This window comes from Nerophis lumbriciformis, linkage group LG03, assembly GCF_033978685.3.
Source record: "Nerophis lumbriciformis linkage group LG03, RoL_Nlum_v2.1, whole genome shotgun sequence".
Classification (NCBI taxonomy): Eukaryota; Metazoa; Chordata; class Actinopteri; order Syngnathiformes; family Syngnathidae; genus Nerophis; species Nerophis lumbriciformis.
In genome coordinates, this window is record NC_084550.2 from 15,926,648 (window position 1) to 15,941,134 (window position 14,487).

At 38.6% G+C, this 14,487-nt stretch overlaps 1 protein-coding gene across 2 annotated transcripts in view; it reads right to left on the reverse strand.

Moving 5' to 3' along the window:
• The window catches only part of fnip1 (folliculin interacting protein 1), a 138,161-nt gene that overhangs the window by 6,750 nt on the left and 116,924 nt on the right, over nt 1–14,487 (reverse strand). For both annotated transcript variants that reach the window (XM_061934209.1, XM_061934201.1), the window contains 3 exons: nt 10,693–10,862; nt 4,643–6,179; nt 2,918–3,083 (listed from right to left, as the gene is read on the reverse strand). In XM_061934209.1, coding sequence (XP_061790193.1) covers nt 2,918–3,083; nt 4,643–6,179; nt 10,693–10,862 — 1,873 coding nt within the window. The remainder of the gene's footprint in view (nt 1–2,917; nt 3,084–4,642; nt 6,180–10,692; nt 10,863–14,487) is intronic.

A 14,487-nucleotide genomic window follows, 5' to 3' on the forward strand; every position in this document is an offset into this window, starting at 1 on the left:
TCAGAAAACCAACTAATTTAGCTGAACTGCACCAATTTTGTCAAGAGGAGTGGTCAAAAATTCAAGCAGAAGCTTGTGGATGGCTACCAAAAGCGCCTTATTGCAGTGAAACTTGCCAAGGGACATGTAAGCAAATATTAACATTTTTGACCCAGCAGATTTGGTCACATTTTCAGTAGACCCATAATACATTCATAAAAGAACCAAACTTCATGAATGTTTTTTTGTGACCAACAAGTATGTGCTCCAATCACTCTATCACACAAAAATAAGAGTTGTAGAAATTATTAATTTATTAATTTTTAAGGTGTTATGACTTTTTTATTTTTATTTTGTAGTAATAGTGACCAGTGTTGGGACTAACGCGTTACAAAGTAGAGTGTCTTAACATGGAGATATTCTCACATCTTTTTTTTTGTCGAGCACAAAGAAAAGAACATTTTAGTAAATGTAAGTTGTGTCTTGGATCAAAGATCGAAAACAACAATTCAAATCTGCCTGCTTAGGCTTCGTGTATGTAGTGTGTGCCTTCCTTAGGTGAAGCCAGGTTTACAGCTATGTTGTTATTATGCTGTTTGTTACTTATGTATGTTATGTTGCAGCTATTTAAAATAGTTTTGTCAATTTGTTCTGGCCTGAGATAAATTGGCCCTTTGAAACATATATTTGTCTTTGTGTGTTGTATGTAGAGCACATTGCTTAGCAGAGTTCAGTGATGCAAATGCATGTCAAGTTGATCAACACATTGTATTATTCTCCAGTGCAATAACAGTACTGAAATGAAGGCGAAAAGGGCATTAATGGGAGCTTTAAAAAAAAGAGAAAAAAAGTAGAAGAAGTAACTAAATAGTTACTTTTCACAGTAACGCATTACTTTTTGGTGTAAGTATCTGAGTTAGTAACTGAGTTACTTTTGAAATAAAGTAACTAGTAATTGTAACTTGTTACTGGTTTTCAGTAACCAACCCAACACTGGTAGTTACTTCCTCCCAGGTCAACTTCCTTTGTTTTTACTTTATTGAAATTCACATGCAAGTGACGTCGAGGCCACATTTGAGCCACATACGCGTTTACACTCGAGTCTAATAAAAATAAAATTTTAATGCAGTGTAAACAGTCGATTGGAAAAACATAGTCTAAAGCAGGGGTGTCAAACGTACGGCCCGCGGGATGAGATTGCTAAGTATAAAAATGAGCCGAAATTTTTGAATGGAAGAAACTGCTGTTCTAAATGTGTCCACTAGATGTCGCAATAGCAATTCTTTGTATCTTTGTAGATGATGCTGCATATGTAAAAAAAATAACAAAAATAAACCACATGATGTTAGTGCACCAGTCGAGGAAAATGAGCAAACTACATAAATAACATCCTGTAATTTGATTTTTATATAATTTTTTTTATCTTGATAGATTGAAAACTAACACCAATGAGTTGACTGATGAATGATTATCACATCATTTATTCAGAAAGTATAAATAACGACAAATAAAGATAGAATACAATTAACCGCAACATGTAAGTGTAAAAAAAACAACAACAACATTATGATTTCTACATTTTCAGAATGTAAAAAGAAAACAATCTGAAGTCGTCTTTATTTTTAAGTTATCGTGCCGTGATTTTACCAGTCCGGCCCACTTGAATTCGACACCCCTGGTCTAAAGTCATTAAACTACCGTATTTTTCGGAGTATAAGTCGCACCTGCCGAAAATGCATAATAAAAAAGGGAAAAAACATATATAAGTCGCACTGGACCCCGGCCAAACTATGAAAAAAACTGCGACTTATAGTCCGAAAAATACGGTAATAGAAATGACAGTAATAAAAGTAATGAAAGCAATAGAAATAATGAAAGAATTAAAAGTAATGAAAGTATTAGAAGTAGTGAAAGTAATAGAAATAATGACAGTAATGGAAGTAAAAAAAGTAATGAAAGTAAAGACAGAAATAGAAGTAATGAAAGTAATAGAAAAAGGAAAATATGAAATGTTATAGATGTAATTAAAGTAACAGAAGTAATGAAAGTAAGATGAAGTTATGATAGTAATTGAAGTAATAAAAGTAAAGACAGAAATAGAAGTAATGAAAGTAATAGAAAAAAGGAAAATATTAGATGTTATAGAAGTAATGAAAGTAAAGACAGAAATAGAAGTAATGAAAGTAATAGAAAAAGGAAAATATTAAATGTTAGAGATGTAATTAAAGTAACAGAAGTAATGAAAGTAAGATTAAGTTATGATAGTAATTGAAGTAATGACAATAATAGAAGTAATGAGAGCAATAGAAGTAATGCAAGTAATAAAAATAATAGAAGTACCGTATTTTTCGGACTATAAGTCGCAGTTTTTGGCTGGGGGTGCGACTTATACTCAGGAGCGACTTATGTGTGAAATTATTAACACATTACCGTAAAATATCAAATAATATTATTTATCTCATTCACGTAAGAGACTAGACGTATAAGATTTCATGGGATTTAGCGATTAGGAGTGACAGATTGTTTGGTAAACGTATAGCATGTTCTATATGTTATAGTTATTTGAATGACTCTTACCATAATATGTTACGTTAACATACCAGGCACGTTCTCAGTTGGTTATTTATGCCTCATATAACTTACACTTATTCAGCCTGTTGATCACTATTCTTTATTTATTTTAAATTGCCTTTCAAATGTCTATTCTTGGTGTTGGCTTTTATCAAATACATTTCCCCAAAAATGCGACTTATACTCCAGTGCGACTTATATATGTTTTTCCCCTTCTTTATTATGCATTTTCGGCCGGTGCGACTTATACTCCGGAGCGACTTATACTCCGAAAAATACGGTACTGAAAGTAAGAGGAGGAATTAAAGTAACAGAAGGAAAGTAATAGAAGTAATAACAAGTAACAGAAGTAATAGTCGGTGGTTACCTGGACAGCGTGGTTGAGTTCGGCAATGAGGTTCTGCCTTAGCTTGTCATCGCTGGGCATGCCGTGCAGTACGAAGTCTGGCACGTAGGTGGGGCAATAACCTCCAAACAGAGAGCGGCCAAAGTTGGCAATGGTTGGCTTGGAGTAGTTCTCAACTAGCTTTGAACTGTGAGGAAAAAAAACATCATTTAGTGTGTTGTATTGCCGCGACCCCGAAAGGGACAAGCGGTACAAATGGATGGATGGATATTGTTTATGTTTGCAGCCATGGAGGCATGAGGAATTGCAATAATCATTGTCAACCAGCAGAGGGCGCTGTGAGTTAGCGCTGGTGATGAACAGACTGCGGCAGGAGCAGGAAAATTACTACTGAAAATGTATGGTCAAATTAAATATTATTTTTAAAAGTAAAGATAATATGACAATATGTTTATGTGTAAATATAAAACGATGATAAAACAAATAAAATATGACAATGTGTTTAGTAATAAATGTATTTATTTTAACAATGTCGAAATTAAATATTCATAGTTATGACACCATGTTTATAAATACATATTATAATAACAATAAATGTATAAATATGTATAAGAATTATTATTTCAACAAAGTATGTTGATAATAAAATAAATAAAATATGACACTGTTTATTAATAAAAGTACTCATTTTAACAATGTCAAAATTAAATATTCATAGTTATAAATACATATAATAATAATAATAAAAGTATAAATATGTATAAGAATTATTATTTCAACAAAGTATGTTGATGGTAAAATAAATAAAATATGTCACTGTGTTTATTAATAAATGTACTCATTTTAACAATGTCAAAATTAAATATACATCCATCCATCCATCCATTTTCTACCGCTTAATCATAGTTATTATCAACACATATAATAATAATAATAATAATAAAACTATAAATATGTATAATAATTATTATTTCAACAAAGTATGTTGATGGTAAAATAAATGAAATATGACAGTGTTTAATAAATGTACTCATTTTTACAATGTCAAAATTAAACATTCATAGTTATTATAAATACATATAATAATAATAATAAAAGTATAAATATGTATAAGAATTATTATTTCAACAAAGTATGTTGATGGTAAAATAAATAAAATATGACACTGTGTTTATTAATAAATGTACTCATTTTAACAATGTCAAAATTAAATATTATAAATGATGTTGGTATTATATGAGTCTTATATTTCTGCATAAAACATGTATTTTCAATTAGGTGGTAGAATTACATATTAAGAAATAGTATTTTCTATTTACGATTTATTCTTATTCAGTCGTATTTAATTTATTTTTAATAAAATACTAATTTCAACATACTTTGTTGAAATAATTATTTATACATATATGTATTTCTGACATGTTTACATAACTTTTTAAATATTCAATTCAAAAATATACTGTATCTAACAATTATAATATGTATAAATACATACAATAATAATTATTTCAACAAAGTATGTTGAAATGAGTATTTTATTTTTTTTTTTTTTAAAATATGACTGAATAAAATAAATCGTAAATAAAAACTATTATTTCCTAATATGTAATTCTGCCAACTAATTGACAATATATGTGTTTAATGCAGAAATATAAGACTCTATAATACCAATATAATGAAGGCATTGATGATGTGTCTATATTTATTATTGATTGTATCGTTAAGGACGTGTCCTGGAGAACTCACCCTGGGAATGGGACCAGGACTTCCTCCTGCCAGTCCTCCGTCTCCTCGCTCTCGCTGTCTCCCAGCGCGCTGTCCGAGCTCTCGTTGCGCGGAATCTCCCAGTCGCTGAGCGGCTGCTCCTTCTGCTTTTGGTCCTCTTTGCTATTTCCGTCCCGCAGAGGGACGGGGACGGACAGAACGAGGCCCTTGTCCCGGCCAGCAGAACAGTCCCCACAGTCGCACGAGTCCGTGGAGGCGCACCTGCACCTCCTCTGGGGGTCCGACACGTTGATTCCTTTCCTTCCCCCTAGACAGGGACCCCGTCCATAGCCCCAGCCCTGAACGCCGTACCCCCCCGAGGGGTCCAGCAAGTCTTTGTGCACGAGCGCTGTGGCGCCGACCTCCGCCACGTCGTCTATTGTTCTCGTCTCCACCGGGTTCTCCGGGCTGAAGTACTCGTCAAAGTGACTAAAGTCGGTACAGTTTGTGCTCCACTCAGGCATCTTACTGGACACTCGCTGCAGGGCGGGGGTGACCTTGGTCTGAGCACTTTGATCCTCGCGAGGTGGACTTTGTTGTCCCCGGCCTGGACTTTGTTGTCCCCGGCCTGGACTTTGTTGTCCCGCCTGACGCAGCAGCAGCTGAAGCTTCCTGTGCTTCTTCATGTCCTCCTCCACCTTCCTCCTGCGGCTCTCCGTGTCCGACTCCGGAGACATGGAGTCCCCAATGAGGAAGGTGACTTTTGTTGCTGGCTCCGCCTCCTCTGTGAGAATGAGGGACATGGGCCCAGACAGGACGGTCCCTGCCGGTCCCGGCACTGGAAGCCCAGCAGCTTTTTTATCTGGAGGCTTCTTCTCCAAAGAGAAGATTTTGGCTGCCTGGTTCCTGATCCCTGCCTCAACGCCTGTGCCGGGGTCGCAGTCCTCTCCGGGGACATGACTGGATGGGTCGCAAAGTTTCAGGTCGTTCTCGTTCTCCACATCCAGTCCACAGACTTGCTCTCTCGGGGAACACGAGCTGACTCGCAAGACCGTCTCCAGTCTGGGCTCTGTGGTCTGCGGGCTGCCGGACTCCTTGTGAGGACCCTCGGGTTCATCTCCGGTCCTAGAACCAGGGTCCTGGCAGCCTCCCGCCTGGGGAACAGAGCTGCTGGACACTTGGCTCTCGACGCTGTCCTCATCCTCCTCTTTCGGGGCGGAGTGCTTCATCTCGGCGTCCGTGTAGGCGCCGTGGTCTGAAGAAAAGCCGCCGCCCCCGGCGTTGTCCTCTGCTTGCCGCGCACCCTGGGACACGTAGTCCCCGCCAGGTTTGTGGACGGTCACCAGGACGTAGTCCGACTCCTCCACCTCGCCTTTCCTCAGGGAGGTGGTGATGAGGGAGCCGGGCATGACGATGGCCTCGTCCTCCACGCTGTCCAGCATGTGTGTCTCTAGCAGCTCCGAGCAGCGGATGAAGTAGGTGAGCACGTAGAGGAGTCTCTGGACCAGATCCTGCCTGCGACCCACCACCACCGTCCTCGAGAGCCGCACCGGCGAGCCGATGGCACCGTAGAGGTCGCCTACAAGCAGAGAGTCCGAAATAAAGCATCTGGTGTCCAAAATAAGCAAGCGTCTCTCCAGTTTAATATCTTCATAAATAAAGTTGTGGAGCAAAAAGGTAAACATCCTAGTGAGAGCTGGCTAAGTCCTGGCTAAAAAAACGGTCAAAATTACTGTGTATATTCACAAAAACTTATCACATTAATTATCAGGCTTTGTACACCTTTTCCATGGCCAAATTCAAGCACTTTTTAAGGACTTTTAAGATAAATTTTCCAGTACCCTTCAAAAGGCGAAAACCAGTGTGAATCAATCCATAGTTTTGTTGTTTGAGGTCACCAAATGCTGTCTGTAGGCATACTTGCCAACCTTGAGACCTCTGAATTCGGGAGATTGGGGCGGGGGGTATATTGTAGCGTCCCGGAAGAGTTAGTGCTGCAAGGGATTCTGGGTATTTGTTCTGTTGTGTTTATGTTGTGTTACGGAGCGGATGTTCTCCCAAAATGTGTTTGTCATTCTTGTTTGGTGTGGGTTCACAGTGTGGCGCATATTAGTAACAATGTTAAAGTTGTTTATACGGCCACCCTCAGTGTGACCTGTATGGCTGGCTGTTGATCAAGTATTCACTCGTGTGTGTGTAAAAGACGCATATATTATGTGATTGGGCTGGCACGCTGATTGTAAGGAGGGAAAACGGATTTGACGACAGTTTGTTGTCCGGGTGGAAATCAGGAGAAATTCGGGAGAATGGTTGCCCCGGGAGATTTTCGGGAGGGGCACTGAAATTCGGGAGTCTCCCGGGAAAATCGGGAGGGTAGGCAAGTATGTCTGTAGGAAAAATAGGGAAAATCTGCTAAAACCTAAGCCTAACATTGAACCAGCAGTTATCATTAACTGAATGGGGCATATAAAATTAAGCAGTGTTTCTGTAGACTATTTAATGTCATTGTTGTTTGCAAACGTTGTTTACTTGTTTGTTTGTATCATCATCATTCATGTATACATCATTCCTTACAAGAAATAACAAATTATTATTGTTTACTTGTTTGTTTGTATCATAATTCATGCATACATGTTCATCAAAACGACAACCTCCCGGCATGATGGACCGATGCACCACTGTCCTTTTGGGGGCGACAGAGTATATACGACTCTGGCATGACAACAACCTAATGTAAGGGCTCGTGCAAAGCCAACAGATCAAGCGTGTAGCTTTCATTTTTAAGGAAACTTATTTTATTTTTTTCCATTTTATAATTAGCCTATTGAGTCAGACTGCCGAGACATATGATGAACATTTACAAGCACTTCACCCAAAATTCAAGCATTTTTCAAACCTTGAAAACACAACATTCAAATCCAAGCATTTTCAAGGTTTTTAAGCCTCTGTACGAACCCTGAATCATGTATAGTTGCAGATGAATCGAACAATTAAAACATTTATTTTTACATTCATTTATTTTGAGCTCCTTTACACTAATAAACCGACAGTACTTCAGGTTTTGAGCAAATAAATTACGTACATTCACTTCATTTATAAAATATTTTTGTGTATGTCATTCTGATGATAAATTAGCATAACGGCTTATTTTTAGGTAATTTAAATCAGTGTTTAATGTAGGACCAGGGCCTCTTCTTGGGCCGCCAGTGCCCACTAGAGGGCCACCAGAAAATATCTGTAGCTGTGGTCCCTATAGGCGGCAGTTTTATTCAGTTGTAATACACTTTTCTACCACTTGTAGCAGTAATGACAATATCAGACAAACAGAAGAAGTCTGGTTCCAAAGACATAGAGAAGTTTCTTCAGCGCAAAAATTATGACTTGAGTAGTGAAGCTGTATTTTTATCCACTTAAATTGTATTGAAAGTTTATTTAAGAAACATATATTATTATTTATTGTAAATCATTTATAAAATATTTTTGTGTATGACATTTTAATGATAAATTAGCATTTGTGTCAAAATAATGGCTTATTTAAGGTAATTCAAATCAATGTTTCTTAACGTAGGGCTAAGGCCCATTCTTGGGCCGGAGTGCCCACTAGAGGGCCACCAGAAGATATCTGTAGCTGTGGTACCTATGAGCAGCAGTGGTACTCAGTTGTAATACAATTTTCTACCACTTGTGGTAGTAATGAAGTCTGGATCCGAAGACAGAGAGAAGTTTCTTCAGTGCAAAAATTATGACTTAAGTAGTGAAGCTGTATTTTTATACACTTAAATTTTATTGACAGTTTATTTAAGAAACATATATTATTTAATGTTATTCATTTAGAATTATTTTTTACAGAATTTTAGTGCTGCCGCGTGTTATCTTGTGTGTGATATCACGCGTCCTGCAGCTTGTTTACTTGAGTGTATTATGCTGTGCGATACAAGCAGTATCGCACAGCGTGTTTATTGTGAGTGACATCATGTGCGATACAAGCGGTCCTGCAGCGTGTTTACTTGTGTGGGATATCATGTACAATACAGGCAGTCCTGCAGCGTGTTTGCTTGTGTGTGATATTATGTGCAATACAAGCGACCCCGCAGCATGTTTACTTGTGTGTAATACAAACAGTCCTGCAGTGTGCTTACGAGTGTGTCCTATCATGTGTCCTGCAGTATTTATTTGTGTGTGATATCATGTACAATTTAAATCAGTGTTTCTTAACATAGGGCCAGGGCCCTTTTTTGGGCTGCCAGTGCCCACTAGAGGGCCACCAGAAAATATCTGTAGCTGTGGTCCCTATGGGCGGCAGTGGTGCTCAGTTGTAATACACTTTTATACCACTTGTGGCAGTAATGACAATATCAAATAATCGGAAGAAGTCTGGATCCAAAGACATAGAGAAGTTTCTTCAGCGCAAAAATTATGACTTGAGTCGTGAAGCTGTATTTTTATCCACTTAAATTGTATTGACAGTTTATTTAAGAAAATAAAATATATGTATTTTTCATCAGTTTTTATGAATCCCATGTTTTACATCAGTATTTATTTTTGTAATAAGTCTGACCTAGGACTTGATAATAATATTATTTGTGATTACCATATGCTTTCATATCATTTGATAAGGTTGTAGACTGTAATTATTATTGAACATGATTGAAATCAAGAGTATGATGACTAATTCAATGTTAATATTTGAGTGGGACGCCAGGACCCTCTGTTGTGCAAATGTTGGGCTTAGGGTCAAAAAGGTTAAGAACCTGAATTAGGAAAGCAAGTAATTTGATGTGATTAATCACAATTCAAAATTTTTTTTTTTGATCAGATTAATCACAATTCAAAATTGTGATAATCGGATCAAAAACAATGTTTTCAGCATTCATTTAAATACAAAATGTGTTTAATAACCATCCACTTGCATCAATGGACTGCAGTTCCATTCTTTTAACACTAGGTGTCCTTGTTAGCCCACTTGGTGCAAACCAGCATATAGAGCAGGCCAGGGCAATTATTTTGACTGAGGGGCCAAATTTAGAGAAAAAAATGTGTCTGGGGGCCGGTATATCAGATTTTTGGGAACACTAATACAAAACTTCATAATAATGTCTGATTGACTGCTGAAAGCATTATGACAGACCGCCTTAAAAAATGGAATGGAATTAAAACATTTTTTACTGAATGAGACACCCAGAATGTACATGAAATAAAGAATGTGGGATTTACAATATTAACTATGAACGATAAAATACTGAATATTGACAACATATGAACGTCACACCCCCTTTCGATCGACATATAATCTAGCCAAACGCAACAAAAATGCAACAAACAGCAAAATATGTTAGAAAAAAAAACACAATCTGATATATTATTAAGCTTTAGAACTTTGTTGTAAAAATCTCCTTCCGCGTCTGTCCCTGACACCCGCATTTCAGGCTGGCTGCTCTGGAAACACTCTGTGGAAACGCTCCCCACCCTCACTGCTTGGTGCCTCGTCTGAGCTGCTGTGACTTCGATTACCATAGTAACTAATTAGATTACCATAGTAACTAGTATGTCATTCAAAAGTGCAGATTCCAACCATTGAAATACTTTGTATAGTTCAAGACTTACGCTAATTTGAAAACATCACTGCACATCATAATGGCAGCTACACTTTCCATCTTAAAGACCAAAAAAAGATATTTGGGAATGTCCGGCGGGCCAGATTGAAAAGCTTAATGCCCCGGGCCTTAATTTGCCCAGGTCTGATATAGAGAGACTATGGCCAACTTGGTTTCAAAGTTGGCAGCTAACATGGCGCCTTGTAGTCACATGAGGGGCTTTTGACCAATCATTTGGGAGATCCTCTGATCCATACTCTCTCTGTTTGGTCAAAAGCCCCTTACGTGACTACAGGGCGCCATGTTTGCTACCAACTTGAAAAAGTGAGTTGGCCATACTCGCTCTATACTTGGTAAAAGTGCAGATTAGGCAACATTATTTTGTCATTTATGTGGCAATAATACAACCAAATAAACATATTAAAGACATTCGAGACCATTTTTGGTGGTAAAATGAAAATCTATTGTAATGAATACTAATGCTAGTGAGCCTCTCACCAAGCTGCGCCCACAGCGGGTTGTACGGGTGCGTCTTGGCCAGCATGTCCACGCTCTGCGAGGAGTGCTTCTCCAGGAAGATCTTGATGGGCGGCTGGCCGTTGGGCATGACCGTGGGCACCCAGGCCAGATGGTTGGTCAGGATGGCAGTCAGCAACGCCGGGAGGAACCTGGAAAGTGGGAGGCAGGAGAGGGGTCAGCGGAGGAGGGGGGGTGCCGGCTGGGGCTTTTATCAAGAGCTGAAAAGGTCATATCTGTCAACAGCGACAGCTAGAGACACACACACACACACACACACAAGCACGCACACACACATACTGGTTATCATTTGGAAAAGGGACCAAGTTTTTGATCATCACTTGTGGGACCACCCTTTCTACAGGTTGTGGAGCAGGCCTGGGCAATTATTTGACTCGGGGGGCCAGATTTAGATAATAAAGTGTGTCTGGGGGCCGGTAAATCTAATTTTAGGAACACTAATACAAAACCTCACAATAATGATTGAAAAGCTAAAAACGTCATGACAGACCGCTAGGGATGATGTTTGATAAGAAATTATCGAGTTTGAGCCTATTATCGAATCCTCTTATCGAACCGATTCCTTATCGATTCTCTTAGAGTCCAGATAGGTTGTTGCATATGGAAAAAAAACACACAATATTTGGTTTAACAAAAGCTCACTTTTATTATATAAGAAAAAAAATAAATCTAATAAATAAATAAATATTGACTGTTGTTACCCAAAGTATATTAAGTGTGATTTTTCAGAAAAACAAATATATACAGTAACACAAAAACAACCTGTCTCTGTGATCACTATAGGTGTATAAATAATAATATAGTGTTAAATAAAATCAGTCCCTTGGGCACAAAACTGAAAATAATACAGCTCTCCAAAAAGTGCACTTCTGCTGCTATTGGAACATAGCTGTTTGTTATGATGCTTTGACATTTTTGCACGTTATTTCTTTATTGAAAGAAAATTCTATGAAGAGAAAAGTTGTTTGCAAATGTGGTTACAATGCTAAAAAATGAAAAGTTAAAGCTAAAAAAGAAATACACTTTATTGAGTTAACATTATTTCTTTATAAGGGGGAAAGATGTGATGTTATGAGCTAGGGAATATAACAACTACACTACCCAGCATGCAACGGGAGTGACGAGCATGCGCGGTAGCCCCGAAAAGTGGTGTTGCATGTCGCCACGCCGGCAGCTAAGAATGAGGTTATGAGCACGCTGTGAAAGTAAACGTCAAGAACTCAGCCAACACGCCTTGTCTGCATTATTTATAATTAGACAGACAACACATATACAGTGTGATTTTGTTTTGTTTACAAGGAAAGAAAAACAAAAGTTAAAAAAGGGTGGTATATATATGTATGTACTGCCGTTGCTTTAAGAACGTTGCGACAGCTGCCGTAAAGGAGGTGCGTTGCTAGCCTGGTTGCTATGTTTCCGGTTGGTCGTAAAAGTGTTCGTCATGCGTTTGTACCCTGCTCAAATCTCTCAGTAAAGTTATTCATTGGATTATACCTTTTGTTTTGAACTTTATTACACCTTGGAGCGCTTTTTCCGGTCCATTGTTTTTCCCTATCTGCGTCTAATGACTGAGCTACGTGACGTCATTTCTTGTGATGTCCCACGGGGCATTTCTGGTCGGGACGGGATTCGTTCCCAGGGATTCGAATAAAGAACCAACTCTTTTTCTTGACTATAGTGGTCTCGATAACGGGTACCGGTTCTCAAAAAGGGATTTGAGTCCGAGTACTCGGTTCTTTTCTTATCAAACAACCGGGAGAATCGGTTTCGAGTATCATCCCTACAGACCGCCTTAAAAAACGGAATGGAATTTGACATTTTTTTACTGAATGAGACACCCAGAATGTACATGAAAATAAAGAATATGGGATTTACAATATTAACTATGAACGATAAAACACTGAATATTGACAACATATTTTACAATCACAAACAAAATGCAACAAACACAGTGAAATATGAACGCAAAGGGTAAAAAAACAAAACACCTACAATCTGAGATATCTCATAGTGACCAAAGTAACTAATTCGATGACCATAGTAACTAATTAGATGACCATAGTAACTAATTAGATGACCATAGTAACTAGTACAGGGGTCGGCAACCCGCAGCTCTAGATCTTTAGCGCCGCCCTAGTGGCTCTCTGGAGCTTTTTCAAAAATGTATGAAAAATGGAAAAAGATGAGGGGGAAAAAATATATTTTTTGTTTTAATATGGTTTCTGTAGGACAAACATTACACAAACCTCCCTAATTGTTATAAAGCACACTGTTTGTATTAAACATGCTTCACTGATTCGAGTATTTGGCGAGCGCCGTTTTGTCCTACTAATTTTGGCGGTCCTTGAACTCACCGTAGTTTGTTTACATGCCTAACTTTCTCCGACATTCTAGGACGTGTTTTATGCCACTTCTTTTTCTGTCTCATTTTGTCCACCAAACTTTTAAGGTTGTGCATGAATGCACAAAGGTGAGTTTTGTTGATGTTATTGACTTGTGTGGAGTGCTAATCAGACATATTTGGTCACTGCATGACTGCAAGCTAATCGATGCTAACATGCTATTTAAGCTAGTTATATGTACATATTTCGGGATGTCCAATAATGGCTTTTTGCCGATATCCGATATTCCGATATTGTCCAACTCTTTAATCACCGATACCGATATCAACCGATACCGATATATACAGTCGTGGAATTAACACATTATTATGCCTAATTTGGACAACCAGGTATGGTGAAGATAAGGTCCTTTTTAAAAATAATAATAAAATAAAATAAATAAATTAAAAACATTTTCTTGAATAAAAAATAAAGTAAAACAATATAAAAACAGTTACATAGAAACTAGTAATGAATGAAAATGAGTAAAATTAACTGTTAAAGGTTAGTACTATTAGTGGACCAGCAGCACGCACAATCATGTGTACTTACGGACTGTATCCCTTGCAGACTGTATTGATATATATTGATATATAATGTAGGAACCAGAATATTATTAACAGAAAGAAACAACCCTTTTGTGTGAATGAGTGTAAATGGGGGAGGGAGTTTTTTTGGGTTGGTGCACTAATTGCAAGTGTATCTTGTGTTTTTTATGTTGATTTAATAAAAACAACATAAAAAAAACAAACGATAAAAAAAATGATACCGATAATTTTCGATATTACATTTTAAAGCATTTATAGGCCGATAATATTGGCAGGCTGATATTATCGGACGGTTCTCGCCCGGAAAAGGGTGGAATGCCATCTTCGGGTTGGGGAGGAGACCCTGCCCCAAGTGGAGGAGTTCAAGTACCTCGGAGTCTTGTTCACGAGTGAGGGAAGAGTGGATTGTGACATCGACAGGCGGATCGGTGCGGCATCTTCAGTAATGCGTACGCTGTATCGATCCGTTGTGGTGAAGAAGGAGCTGAGCCGGAAGGCAAAGCTCTCAATTTACCGGTCGATCTACGTTCCCATCCTCACCTATGGTCATGAGCTTTGGGTTATGACCGAAAGGACAAGATCACGGGTACAAGCGGCCGAAATGAGTTTCCTCCGCCGGGTGGCGGGGCTCTCCCTTAGAGATAGGGTGAGAAGCTCTGTCATCCGGGGGGAGCTCAAAGTAAAGCCGCTGCTCCTCCACATCGAGAGGAGCCAGATGAGGTGGTTCGGGCATCTGGTCAGGATGCCACCCGATCGCCTCCCTCGGGAGGTGTTTAGGGCACGTCCGGCCACGGGGAAGACCACGGGGAAGACCCAGGACACGTTGA